Below are 14,493 nucleotides of genomic sequence, written 5' to 3'. Positions count from 1 at the left end.
GCATTTGGTCCATAACCCTCCAAACCTGTCCTATCTATGTACCTGTCTAACTGTTTCTTAAATGTTGGGATAGTCCCAGCCTCAACTACCTCCTCTGGCAGCTTGTTCCATACACCCACCACCCTTTGTGTGAAAAAGTTACCTCTCGGATTCATATTAAATCTTTTCCCCTTCACCTTAAACCCATGTCCTCTGGTCCTCGATTCACCTACTCCATGCAAGAGACTGTGCATCTACCCGATCTATTCCTCTCATGATTTTATACCCTTCATCCTCCTGCGCTCCAAAGGATAGAGTCCCAGCCTACTCCACCTCTCCCTATCGCTCAGAACCTCGAGCCCTGGTGGAAACAACCGCAGTTTCAGAAGATCATAGTTCAAGTAAGAAATGTTGTTGTAGGAATAGAGATTTAAGAGTGTGGAGCGATTGTAATGTGTGATTGTAGATCGGCCTCTGTGGCTGGCACGCAAATAATCGCCTGGGTTTATCTTTGATGCTTGTGTCAGTCTTGCTCAGCAAAAGTGGAAGGCGAAGCACTGGAAAACTTTGAAGGTACTTTGAGACTTTGAAGGTACTTTGAAGGTACTTTGAGACGGTAGTTTGATGCTGCATTTGATGCTCATGATACTGTCTCTCCTTGAGAAATGCAAATGGGAGCACTATTGGGAGTTGTGTGGGTCTTGTTTCTCATCCTTTCTCTCTTTATAATCCAGGTCCCAAAGGTCATCCAGGGAAACCAGGCAGAGTGGGACCAAGTGGTTTGCCAGGCCAACCTGGTTTTCTGGGAGATCCAGGTTCAAAGGGATATCCTGGATTACCTGGTGCAGAAGGTGAGCAGAATGAACAGTCCACAAACAAAAGCCATCGTTAAACAAAACGCTCCGCTTAACATCACAGCCCTACCGATTTTGACTCAGTTATTTGAACCAATAGTTCAAGTTTATAGTTTTAAGGATGCAGGATAATGATTGCACGAGTTCTTTGCCTTTGCCTTCACAACACGGAGCCTGCTCTATATCTTGAGATCCTTTAAGCCAGATCTGTCTCCATCTGGGCGGTCACGGTGGCGTAGCGGTAGAGTTGCTGCCTTACAGCGAATGCAGCGCCGGAGACCCGGGTTCCATCCCGACCACGTACGGAGTTTGTACGTTCTCCCCGTGACCTGCGTGGGTTTTCTCCGAGATCTTCGGTTTCCTCCCACACTCCAATGATGTACAGGTTTGTAGGTTAATTGGCTTGGAAAACGTTTAAAACAATGCCTCTGGCAGGTGTAGGATAGTGTTAGTGTGCGGGGATCGCTGGTCGGCCGGTGGGCCAAAGGGTCTGGTTCCGTGCTGTATCTCTAAACTAATCTGTTTGAGCATCTTGCCACAAATACAAGATGGGGATCATCGTTTCCACAGTAGTCCCTCAAACATCATATTGCCCTCACTCCATTCATTGTCATAAAAAATGATAGGCCCAGAAATTCTTCTACACTGGGACTGGGACTTTAAATCTATGGTGTGTGACTGATCAGGTTATATATGTGCTGCCCACTGCTTCATGATCTGCAGCCGCAGTTCATGATCCTCCTGAAAACCGACCTCTTGGACCAGGCACTCTTCTTCTGTCCAATGCTGTTATGTGGATTGACAGTCCCTTTATGGAGCAACGGTAGAGTTGCTGCCTTACAGCGCCGGAGACCCGGGTTCCATCCCGACTACGAGTGCTGTCTTTACAGAGTTTGTACATTCTCCCCATGACCTGAGTGGGTTTTCTCCAGAATCTCTGGTTTCCTCCTACACTCCAAAGACGTACAGATTTGTAGACTAATAGGTTTGGTATAAATGTAAATGATCTCCAGTGTGTGCAGGATCGTGTTAATGTGCGGGGATCACTGTTCGACGTGGACTCAGTGGGCCGAAGGCTTTGTTTCCACGCTGTATCTCTGAACTAAACTAAACTGTTCTGTGAAACATATTCGGAACTTTCACAATGTTAAATATTCTTATTGACTGTGTATGGGTAGTGCCCAATATTGAACATAATATTCCAGATGAGGCGTAACAAATAATGTGTAAAGATTTACACACTTTTCTTACTTTTTAACTTCATCACTTTATATGTGGAAACCTTGAGTCCGTATTTTAGAAACATAGAAACATAGAAAATAGGTGCAGGAGGAGGCCATTTGGCCCATTCATTGTGATCATGGCTGATCATCCACAATCAATAACCTGTGCCTGCCTTCTCCCCATATCCCTTGATTCCACTAGCCCCTAGAGCTCTATCTAACTCTCTCTTAAATCCATCCAGTGAATTGGCCTCCACTGCCCTCTGTGGCAGAGCATTCCACAAATTCACAACTCTGGGTGAAAAAGTTCCTTCTCGCCTCAGTTTTAAATGGCTCTCCTTTATTCTAAGACTGTGGCCCCTGGTTCTGGACTCGCCCAACATTGGGAACATTTTTCCTGCATCTAGCTTGTCCAGTCCTTTTATAATTTTATATGTCTCTATAAGATCCCCTCTCATTTTTCTAGTCTCCAGTGAATACAAGCCCAGTCTTTTCAATCTTTCCTCATATGTCAGTCCCGCCATCCCAGGGATCAATCTCGTGATTCCGTCAGACCCAAGAGCCGCATCGAACTCAATAACCGGCCTCACAGCACCACGAGAGCCGGGTTCGATCCTGACCGCGGGCACTTGTCCATGCGGAGTTTGTACCTTCTCCCAAACCCCTCCCCCCCCCCCCCGCGCGACCTGCGTGGGTTTTCTCTGGGTGCCCTGGTTTCCTGCCACACTCCCTCCAAAGATGGGATCATTTTTCCTGCATCGAGCTTGTCCAGTTCATTTTAAATTTTATACGTCTCTATAAGAACCCCTCTCATCCTTCTAAACTCCAGTGAATACAAGCCCAGTCTTTCCAATCTTTCCTCATATGATAGTCCCGCCATCCCGGGCATTAACCTTGTGATCCTACCTCAATAGCAAGGATGACCTTCCTCAAATTGGTGAACCAAAACTGCACACAATTCTCCAGATGTGGTCTCACCAGGGCCCTGGTTAAGCTGGTTAAAAGGGAACTGCACACAATTCTCCAGATGTGGTCTCACCAGGGCCCTGGTTAAGCTGGTTAAAAGGGAACTGCACACAATTCTCCAAATGTGGTCTCACCAGGGCCCTGGTTAAGCTGGTTAAAAGGGAACTGCACACAATTCTCCAGATGTGGTCTCACCAGGGCCCTGGTTAAGAACTCTATTGGTCTACAGTACATTGGCATTTGCAAACAGGATGCTGGTACCTCATTGATCGTCTCCTTTGCAGGTTTTCCGGGGAAGCCGGGCTTGGCAGGTCGGCCAGGGTATTCGGGCCGCCGCGCGAGCGTGGGCTACACGCTGGTGAAGCACAGCCAGTCGGACAGTGTGCCGCCCTGCCCATTGGGGATGCACAGGCTGTGGGATGGCTACAGCTTGCTGTATGTGGAAGGGCAAGAAAAGGCACACAACCAGGATCTGGGTAAGTGCACGGACATCTCCACAATAGGTGGCGTCACTCCACATCGCAACGTAACCTGTGAGACTCTCGCCTGGGGTCTTCTCCGAGATCTGATCTTCCGTTTCCTCCCACACTCCAAAGACGTACAGGTTTGTAAGTTAATTGGCTTGGAAAATATGTAAATTGTCCCGATTGTGTGTAGGGTAATGTGAATGTGCAGGGATCGCTGGTCAGTGCAGACTCAGTGGGCCGAAGGGCCTGTTTATGCACTGTATCTCTAAACTGAACCGAACTAAAAACTTTAAACTGACACTGAGAGGATGTAGCACTTATCACTGAACAGTATCAACAACGATACCGAGTGTGTAGGACAAACCAATTTAGCCTAAAATATTGGATGTCCCGGCTAATACGGACAGTTGGCAACCCTAACCAGATCCCTCTCCAAAAGGAAAGCTGCCTCTCAGTGTCTGGACGTTTGGCACAGCCAGATGAGGAGGAACCAGGGTTCACGCTGTAAGTTGGTTACTGTCAGCTTGCCCACCACTTGGGTGCCACGGTCAGCCTCTGTACACCCAGGATTAGGTTCACTGAGATAAGAAACAAATTGCTGGAGTAACTCAGCAGGTCAGGCAGCATCCTTGGGGGATGTGGACAGGTGACCTTTTGGGTTAGTACTCTTCTTCAGACCTTTTTTTAGGTTAACTGAGTGTTTTTGGTCCTCACCCAAAAAATAGTGTTTGTGCACCAATGGCAGGGGAATGGCATATTCTGCTCACAGGAGGCTGACAACGTGCCCAGGGTGAGATTGGCCATAGTGAAATTGTCAAGTGGCATCTCAACCCCACCCTGTCTTAAGTGGAGCAAATGGTGCAGATTGGTCAGGATATAGAAGGCATTTTAAAGTTAGTCATGAGTGGTGAGTCAAGTCAAGTCAAGTCAATTTTATTTGTTTAGCACATTTAAACACAACCCACGTTGACCAAAGTGCTGTACATCAGTGCAGATACTAAAAAAGAACATACAATAGCACGCAAACCTAACAACACATACATAAACAGTTTACAGTGCCCCCTCAGAGGACCTCAAACGCTAGGGAATAGTAGGTTTTGAGCCTGGACTTAAAGGAATCGATGTAGGGGACAGTTCTGATGGGGAGTGGGATGCTGTTCCACAGTCTAGGAGCATAAGTTTATACTTAAGAATGAATGTGAATACGGCATTGTAACCAATGAATGGTGTTCCAGAACCAGGGGCCACAGTCACAGTCTAGGAATAAAGGGGAGGCCATTTAAAACTGAGGTGAGAAAAACATTTTCACCCAGAGAGTTGTGAATTTATGGAATTATCTGCCACATTTGGCAGTGGAGGCCAATTCACTGGATGAATTTAAAAGAGAGTTAGATAGAGCTCTAGGGGCTAGTGGAATCGAGGGATGTGGGGAGAAGGCAGGCACGGGTTACTGATTGTGGATGATCAGCCATGATCACAATGAATGGCGGTGCTGGCTCGAAGGGCCGAATGGCCTCCTTCTGCCCCTATTTTCTGTGTTTCTATGTAACAGGCACTCTATGTTTCTATGTAACAGGCACTCTATGTTTCTATGTAACAGGCACTCTGTGTTTCTATGTAACAGGCACTCTATGTTTCTATGTAACAGGCACTCTGTGTTTCTATGTAACAGGCATTCTATGTTTCTATGTAACAGGCACTCTATGTTTCTATGTAACAGGCACTCTGTGTTTCTATGTAACAGGCACTCTGTGTTTCTATGTAACAGGCACTCTATGTTTCTATGTAACAGGCACTCTGTGTTTCTATGTAACAGGCACTCTGTGTTTCTATGTAACAGGCATTCTATGTTTCTATGTAACAGGCACTCTGTGTTTCTATGTAACAGGCATTCTATGTTTCTATGTAACAGGCACTCTGTGTTTCTATGTAACAGGCACTCTATGTTTCTATGTAACAGGCACTCTGTGTTTCTATGTAACAGGCACTCTGTGTTTCTATGTAACAGGCATTCTATGTTTCTATGTAACAGGCACTCTGTGTTTCTATGTAACAGGCATTCTATGTTTCTATGTAACAGGCACTCTGTGTTTCTATGTAACAGGCATTCTATGTTTCTATGTAACAGGCACTCTGTGTTTCTATGTAACAGGCACTCTGTGTTTCTATGTAACAGGCACTCTATGTTTCTATGCAACAGGCGCTCTGTGTTTCTATGTAACAGGCACTCTATGTTTCTATGTAACAGGCACTCTGTGTTTCTATGTAACAGGCACTCTATGTTTCTATGTAACAGGCACTGTGAGTATGGGTCTGGGTGCTCCAGATGGAGTGTGAATGTGTCTAAAAGCTCCTGTCTTTACTATCCTTCAGGAATGGCTGGTTCATGCCTGCCCCGCTTCACCACGATGCCTTTCCTGTACTGCAACATTGATGAGGTCTGCCATTATGCTAACCGGAACGACAAGTCCTACTGGCTTTCCACCACGGCGCCCATCCCCATGATGCCTGTGTCTAACCGGCAGATCAGACGCTACATCAGCCGCTGCTCTGTGTGTGAGGTGCCCTCCCTGGCCATCGCTGTGCACAGTCAAGACATCACCATCCCGCAGTGCCCCAACGGCTGGCGCAGTCTCTGGATAGGCTACTCTTTCCTCATGGTCAGTGCAACTTTCTATCAGCAGATAGACACATAAAGCTGGAGTAACTCAGCGGGTCAGACAGCATCTCTGGAGAAAAGGAATAGGTGACGTTATGGGTCGTGACCCTTCTTCAGACTGAGAGTCAGGGGAAAGGGAAACAAGCGATATACACGGTGATGTGGAGAGATATAGAACAAACTAGACCAAGTAGGACCCATTGGGCCCAAACCTCTCCTGCATTGGTACAGCACCCTCTCCTCCCCTCCTCCCTCTCACCCTTCCCCTCCCTCCCCCCTCCCGCTCCCTCTCCCCCAGCCCCCCCTTCCCCCAGCTCCCTTGTAACAGGCCATTGTTACCTGTGGGCTAGGTGAAAACGAGTTACAGACAATGAGACTCAACAAGACGACTGAAGCTGGTATGACTTGGGTGGGGGAGGGATGGAGGGAGAGGGGATGCAGGGGTTATTTGAAGTTAGAGACATCAATATTCATAGCGCTGGGGTGTAAGCTGCCCAAGCGAAATATGAGGTGGTGTTCCTCCAATTTGCGTGTTGTCAGCACACCTTGGCAGCAGCTTTGGCACTGTGAGGGGTCATACATAAGATGATGGTAAAGTAAGCCAGCAGTGGAGTGGGTGAGGCAGGCACGGCCAGATTGGATGGTCCCTCTACAAGGTGTGTAGGTTAATTGGCTTGGTATAAATGTAAATTGTCCCTCGTGTGTGTGCGGGGATCGCTGGTCGGCAGGAATCGGTGGGCTGAAGGGCCTGTTTCTACGCTGTACCTCTAAACTAAACTTAAAGAAAGATCTGTTGGTCAAAACCGAGATGAGGATGAAAAGAAAATCATTTATAAGCTCATGTCGGTTTTTTAATATTTTTGGCAGCTTTATTTACTTTCCGTCTGTTTTCATCCTGTTCATCAGGGGTCTTACAATGCACCAACCAAGTGTTTATTTATTTGCTAATACCAGTCTAGGCAACAGGTGCTAACAGGCTGGTTTCTCTCATGTTGTTCCAAGGCTAAATGCTGCCTTCTGTCCTTTTACCAATAACACACATTTTAGTCAGAGTCCATGCCGAAAGGTCAGTGTGGGATCTTTGACTAATCCCTGCCCCCAATTCTCCTCCAATGAAGCTGCGGTCCAGAGTCTTGCACCCTTCATGAAGGCAGCTACCTCTACATGGACCTCCCCTGGAGCTCGGGCTCAGTAGGTGAGGATGTCATCACCAGCCATGCCATCACCAGCCATAGAGTTGCTGCCTTACAGCGAATGCAGTGCCAGAGACCCGGGTTCCATCCCGACTACGGGTGCTGTCCGTACGGAGTTTGTACGTTCTCCCCGTGTACTGCATGGGTTTCCTCCCACACTCCAAAGACGTACAGGTTTGTAGGTTAATTGGCCTGGTAAATGTAAAAATTGTCCCTCGTAGTGTTAGTGTGCATGGGTCGCTGGTCGGCGCGGACCCGGTGGGCCGAAGGGCCTGTTTCCGCGGTGTATCTCTATACTATGACTAAATGGTTGCAGCATGCAAACCCATCACCTCACCATGTCTATTTCCATGTCTATCTTAATTATTATTTTCTATTGAAAAGAATCCGAGTAAGTGGATTTGAGCAAATCTAACTTGGAAGCACTGATCGTTGAGTTTGCTTATTTTTAGCAAATATACTTTGCTCTTGAATGAAACAACTTGAGAGGCCAGTATAGAGAGGTCTACAAAGCCAGTCACATTGCCGATAGTGCAATGGTGTCACAAGGCTATCCGATTCCCCCAGAAGGGTTGGGCGAATCAGAAGAGGTTTAGGAAAATCTACTCGTTTCATGGTCACCATTATAAGGATTCACCCAAGTCAAGTCAAGTCACGTTTATTTGTCACATACACATACACGATGTGCAGTGAAATGAAAGTGGCAATGCCTGCGGATTGTGCACAAAAAAGAATTACAGTTACAGCATATAAATAAAGTTAATATAGTGTAGACAAAAATTTAGTCTCTGGAGTTATAAAAGTTGACAGTCCTGATAGCCTGCGGGAAGAAACTCCGTCTCATCCTCCCCGTTTTCACAGCGTGACAGCGGAGGCGTTTGCCTGACCGTAGCATCTGGAACAGTCCGTTACTGGGGTGGCAGGGGTCCCTCATGATCTTGCTTGCTCTGGATCTGCACCTCCTGATATATAGGTCCTGCAGGGGGGCGAATGTAGTTCCCATGGTGCGTTCTGCCGAACGCACTACTCTCTGCAGGGCCATCCTGTCCTGGGCAGAGCTGTTCCCAAACCAGACTGTAATGTTGCCGGACAGGATGCTCTCTACAGCCCCAGAGTAGAAGCAATGAAGGATCCTCAGAGACACTCTGAATTTCCTCAGCTGTCTAAGGTGGTAAAGGCGCTGCTTTGCCTTACCCACCAGTGCGGCAATGTGCGTTGCCCTCGTCAGATCCTCTGTGATGCGGACTCCCAAGTATTTAAAACTGCTCACCCTATCCACAGTAGACCCATTTATCTCCAGTGGCGTGTACGTCCTTGGATGTTTAGCCCTTCTAAAGTCCACAATCAGCTCCTTTGTTTTAGTGACATTCAAGAGGAGGCTATTGTCCTGACACCAGAGTGCCAGATCAGAAGGATTCCAAGCTTAACTGAAGCAAAACTGAAAATAAAGACCCAAAGTGCTGGAGTAACTGAGCATTTCAGGCAGCATCTCTGGAGAACATGAATCGGCAATGTTTTGGATTGAGATCCTTCTTCAGACTCTAAAGAAAACTTGAGTCCAAAGATCCAAAACATAACCTATCCATGTCCTCCAGAGATGCTGCCTGACCCGCTGAGCACATTGTGTCTTCTTCTGTAAACTAGTATCTATAGTCCTTTGTGCGTTACAATCTCTGGGTGCCACGGTATACTTTGAATTCATTTCCTGATTGGTAATCCTCTGGATTACGAATCCAATAATTGAACCGCAGATTGCTTTTATCAAGGTGTATAAACTCATGAGGAGAATAGAGAGGGTAAATGCACAGTCTTTTACCCAAAGTGGCAGAAATGTAAACCAGAGGAGTTTCAGGTGAGAGAGGCAAGATTTACATAGAAACATAAAAAATAGGTGCAGGAGGAGCCATTTGGCCCTTTGAGGACCCCCCAACATTGGGAATATTTTTCCTACATCTAGCTTGTCCAGTCCTTTTAATAATTTGATATGTTTTTATAAGATCCTCTCTCAAGCTTCTAAATTCCATTGAATACAAGCCCAGTCTTTCCAATCTTTCCTCATATGACATTAGGAATCATATTTAATGGGAATCTGAGGGGTAACGTTTTCGCTCAGAGAGTAGTGGGTATAGGGAAGGAGCTGTCAGAGAAGGTAGTTGAGACTGGTACTATAACAGCATTTAAGAAATACTGTACTTGGACAGGTACATGGCAAGGTTTAGAGGGATATGGGCCAAACATGGGCAAAATGGGACTAGCTTAGATGGGGAATGATCAGCATGGCCGAGTTGGGCTGAAGGGCCTGTTTCCGTGCTGGTTGACTCTGTGTAGGAAGGAGCTGCAGATGCTGGTTTAAACCAATGATAGTCACAACGAGCTGGAGTATCTCAGCGGGCCAGACAGCATCTTTGGAGGAAGGGAAGAGGTGACGTTTCGGATTGGGTCTGAAGAAGGGCGGCACGGTGGCGCAGCGGTAGAGTTGCTGCCTTACAGCGAATGCAGCGCCGGACACCCGGGTTCGATCCCGTCTACGGGTGCTGTCTGTACGGAGTTTGTATGTTCTCCCCGTGACCTGCATGGGTTTTCTCTGAGATCTTCGGTTTCCTCCCACGCTCCAAAGACGTACAGGTTTGTAAGTTAATTGGTTTGGTAAATGTAAAAATTGTCCCTACTGGGTGTCGGATAGTGTTAATGTGCAGGGATCGCTGGTCGGCACAGCGCTGTATCTTTAAACTAAACTAAACTAAAAGGGTCTCGACTCGAAACGTCACCCATTCCTTCTCTCCAGAGATGCTGCCTGACCCTCCGAGTTCCTCCAGCTTGTTGTGTCTGCCGTCTGTGAGTGTCTCTGACTGTAAGTGCGCAGAGTCCAGAAGGTTTTTAACGCCCTGCATCCCGGCTCTGTTCTTTCCTCAGCACACTGCGGCTGGGCCGGAGGGGGGTGGCCAGTCCCTGGTCTCACCGGGCTCCTGCCTGGAGGATTTCCGCGCCACGCCGTTCATCGAGTGCAACGGGGCCCGCGGCACCTGCCACTACTTCGCCAACAAGTACAGCTTCTGGCTGACCACGGTGGAGGCCAGCCGCCAGTTCGTGGAGTCGCCGCCCTCAGAGACGCTGAAGGCGGGCCACCTCCGCACCCGGGTCAGCCGCTGCCAAGTCTGCGTTAAGTTCTTGTAGCCGTCTGGGGGGGGTCGACCACTCTTGCTCGGCCGGCTGGCGCTGGCACAGGCTCACCTCTCCCCACCCAGTGGCAGCCAGCTTCACTGACTTTGTATATTAGGAGGAGGTGGTTTCTAACGCGGACTGTACAAAATATGGCGTGACTTCATCCTACTGCTGCGCAAAGCCTTTGTATGTATTCACCAAGTCAGATTTCACAGCAACAAAACCAAGGCCAGAGGCAGGTAGTGGTGGTAGCTAGCTCTAGTCTTCGGTTTATTGTCTGTAGCTCCCTCAACACTTCCATTGCTTTGTGAACAGAATTATGCAGAGACTCAATGCAGTCTTCCCTGAACTAACCCCCGTTGGCCTGTGTGAACTCATCTTACAACAAGGCTGGAGAGGTTAAGGTTCAGCACTTCTAGAATATCCAGGCATTTCACATCTTTGGACAGGTACATGAATAGGAAAGGTTTAGAGGGATTTGAGCCAAATGCAGGCAAATGGGACTAGCCCAGAATGCCACCTTGGTCGGCATGGACTAGTTGGGCCGAAGGGCCTATTTCCATGCTGTAAAGCTCCATAACTTTGTATTTTGAGTCCCAACCAGACCAGAAGTCTAAAGGAAATTTCAATATCAAATCAAGCATGTTGCTCAGAATTTCCCATGTAACCACCCTCCACTATCTGCACTCCACCCGTCAAATTGGTGATTTTATTGGGAGATTTTGTGGTTACTTCTGCCTCAAGTTGTTTCTTTAAATTGACTTTGTTTTCTGAGTAAGTCAGCTCTGCTGTGCATCGAGGACACTACTGGTAGCTCCACTCATTGGCTGACATTGTGTTGGCGGGGATAGCAATATACTGTGTGTTGTTTTCTCCTGCCATCTCTCACAATAGTTGCCTATTGTTTTCTTCCCCCAGACTTCACTCTGCACAAGTCTTCTGCTACATGATGCCCAGTCTGATATTATCATACATAGTTTAGTTTAGTTTAGAGATACAAATGCTGGTTTAAATCGAAGGTAGATACAAAATGCTGCAGTAACTCAGCGGGACAGGCAGCATCTCTGGCGAGAAGGAATGGGTGACGTTTCGGGCCGAGGCCCTTCTTCAGACCCGAAACGCCGCCCATTCCTTCTCCCCAGAGATGTCGCCTGTCCCGCTGAGTTACTCCAGCATTATGTGTCTATCTTCGCTTTAAACCAGCATCTGCAGTTCCTTCCTACACAGAATCATACATGGCATTGATTCACAAGTTAGCTTGACATAAAAACATTTGCTTTAACGTCCCAGCTAATTTGTGTTGGCGTTTCCTTCATTTCAACTGCATCACAAAGCTCTTTGTTGTAGTTAGTCGATTTAGATGCTGAATTCAGGATTCCAGACCTCTCACCTTCTGAAAATAAACCAGTCCAGGTATGGAAGGCTTTTATATATACTGTAAATACATTAGTTTGCTTTCGTGAGCATCTTAATTTTGAAGGTCACATCCCCCCCATCAACACGCACAAGAATGACTGACTTCCTCAAAATAACATTGCTCTTGCAATTCTCAAAAAGTCAACAATCCTTTTTCCATGTCTTGCCTTAATCGTACAAGGTACCTTTCATGCCAATCTGCTGCGGCCCACCAAAGCTACAGGAGATCACCACCATGACCCATTTTGTTTAAAGAGGCCACATGCACCTCATTGTTCATGGGCCAAAACAGGAATGGGAGGTAGAAGGAATCACAGGAAGTTCCATGTTTACTCAACATATAAAGGTGCTCGTTTTAACATCTCTGGCTACCTCAGAAAGTTCAAGTGTTGCCCTACTTTCTCACCTCTTACCATGTTGCAATTACTAAGGAATAACAGGAACACATAACCCTGCACTGATAGATCTGACTTCTCTTGCCTTTACTCTCTCTATAAACTAGGTGCTTTTGTCCTGTGGTGGCTGGGAATAAAACTGAATTTACTGAAAGTTTACAGCAATGGAGAAATGGTCAGTGTGTCACCGTTTGCAATCTCATTTGACTTTGACTAACAGAGTGAAGTCTCTCGGTCATCATTGCGTGTAAGCACAAAATACTTCATTCCAAAAAAAAAGGAATGCTTTATACATTCAGCGGTTGGATTCATTGCGTTTATTGGATGCAGCACTGATGTAAAACACGTGTCTCGCTGTCAGAGCATAACGCAGCATTTAATAAATGATATTGAAACAGAAAATGAAGATAAAATACACACACATCCTTGCAATCATGTAAAACCAACACATCAATCGACAACTTGGCTTCCCTCTGACTTAGAGGAAGTTGTATGAAGAGAAAATAATATCTCAGCAGGATTTATTAAGGAACTGGGTTTTAATTTGCTGCTCAAGCCACATGCAAGGGAACTTGACACACCCTGGAATATAATTGCTGGGGGTTTTGTTTTACTTCATTAATGTGATGCTTTCATTCAAACTGTTTTGAAATCCACCATTATCAGGTGCATTCCCTGTTAGTATGAGTCTACATCTCAGCTCTAAATGACTGTGATAATTTAATCACACAGAAGCTAACAAAGCTAACGGAATCGAGGGATATGGGGAGAAAGCAGGAACGGGGTACTGATTTTGGATGATCAGCCATGATCATAATGAATGGCGGTGCTGGATCGAAGGGCTGAATGGCCTCCTCCTGCACCTATTTTCTATGTTTCTAATATTAAGTCGTTAGCGTGAGGTATCGTGATGACTGTTCTCCGGGCATTGACAAGACAAGGTTTGCTCCTTCAGTCTGTATAATCTACTGTAGATTCCCATCACTTCCAGCAGTACAGCTGGCTATTTTGAACTTGGTGCATTCTTTCTCAGAGGCATCCCTTTACACAACCATAAAGGGATTTATTGTAGGCAAGAATATAGAAGGGGAATGTGTTGGTCACAGTAAAGGGCAGCTGAGCTGGCCCAAGAGGTCCATGAAGAGTGGCCTTTTAGAGTTGCGTAGAGAGAACAAATTGTAGTTTTACCACATGAAGATGCAATCTATGGCCATGTGCAAAACCCACAGAGAACACAATGGGAAGCCTGGTCAGGATTTGGATGAGTGCTTGAGTTCTGAGAGTAGGTGGTTCAAATCTTCATATAATGGAAGCATGTTGATAAACTGTACACCTGGAGCATTGCAAAACCAGAGACAATCCTTTGTGTAAAAGAAAATCAACATCTTTTTAAACCCCCCAAGTATTTGTATTCACAATGGTGCTATTTATATAGTTTCAACGCACGCAACATAGTTTTCTCTTTAAAGGGGCATGGGGGTTCCCACCTTTGAGCAAAAGCCTACTTGTGAGCCCTTGAACACTCCCCTTTAAGAACATTCCCCTCCCCTTCTACAACAGCCGCTCAGCCATGGGTGGCCAGGAAAGAACATAACACTTCTGAATTCAGTTGAATTACTGCCAGTTGCACTTTCATTATCATCTTTCCCTCGATCTTTCCCTTGTTTTAAACAAGTCGACAATCCCATTATTCACACTTTTCGTTTTTTGCCTGAGGCCTTTATAAACAGAATTAATACTATCAGGCTTATATCTTCAAATGGTATATGGTGCTACTGAAATTTTACATTTAAATGTTTGTACTAAAAGACTATGAAGCTGTATAAATTTATAATCACCAAATGTTAAATGCTAACAAGACAGCTTTGCTTTTCCTTGGCCAATGGAAAGAAATATTAACTGGTAAAATGAATAATTGGAAAGAAATATTAACTGGTAAAATGAATAAACTCATGTCTGTCAAAAGATCTTGTTTCCTGTGTTTGCTAACAGTAAGTATAAGTGTAAGTCTAACTGCAAAGGTAAGTTTTGAGTAGATAAAATTCAATAAATGGAGCATGCTGACCCAAAAGAGCCTAATAGGTGGTGCAGCGGTAAAGTTGCTGCCTTACAGCGAATGCAGCGCCGGAGACCCGGGTTCCATCCCGACTACGGGTGCTGTCTGTACGGAGTTTGTACG

The 14,493-nt window shown here is 46.2% G+C and overlaps 1 protein-coding gene across 4 annotated transcripts in view; it reads left to right on the top strand.

The window, feature by feature from the left end:
- Positions 1-14,275, top strand: part of col4a6 (collagen, type IV, alpha 6) — a 409,834-nt gene extending 395,559 nt beyond the window's left edge. For all 4 annotated transcript variants that reach the window (XM_078412091.1, XM_078412093.1, XM_078412090.1 and 1 more), the window contains 4 exons: positions 714-830; positions 3,307-3,498; positions 5,863-6,149; positions 10,255-14,275. In XM_078412091.1, coding sequence (XP_078268217.1) covers positions 714-830; positions 3,307-3,498; positions 5,863-6,149; positions 10,255-10,515 — 857 coding nt within the window. In that variant the 3' untranslated portion in view covers positions 10,516-14,275. The remainder of the gene's footprint in view (positions 1-713; positions 831-3,306; positions 3,499-5,862; positions 6,150-10,254) is intronic.
- Positions 14,276-14,493: the final 218 nt, after the last annotated feature.

Source organism: Rhinoraja longicauda, chromosome 15, assembly GCF_053455715.1.
Source record: "Rhinoraja longicauda isolate Sanriku21f chromosome 15, sRhiLon1.1, whole genome shotgun sequence".
NCBI lineage: Eukaryota > Metazoa > Chordata > Chondrichthyes > Rajiformes > Arhynchobatidae > Rhinoraja > Rhinoraja longicauda.
Note: the sequence above shows the minus strand (reverse complement) of the source record. Positions and strands in the feature narration are given on the sequence as shown.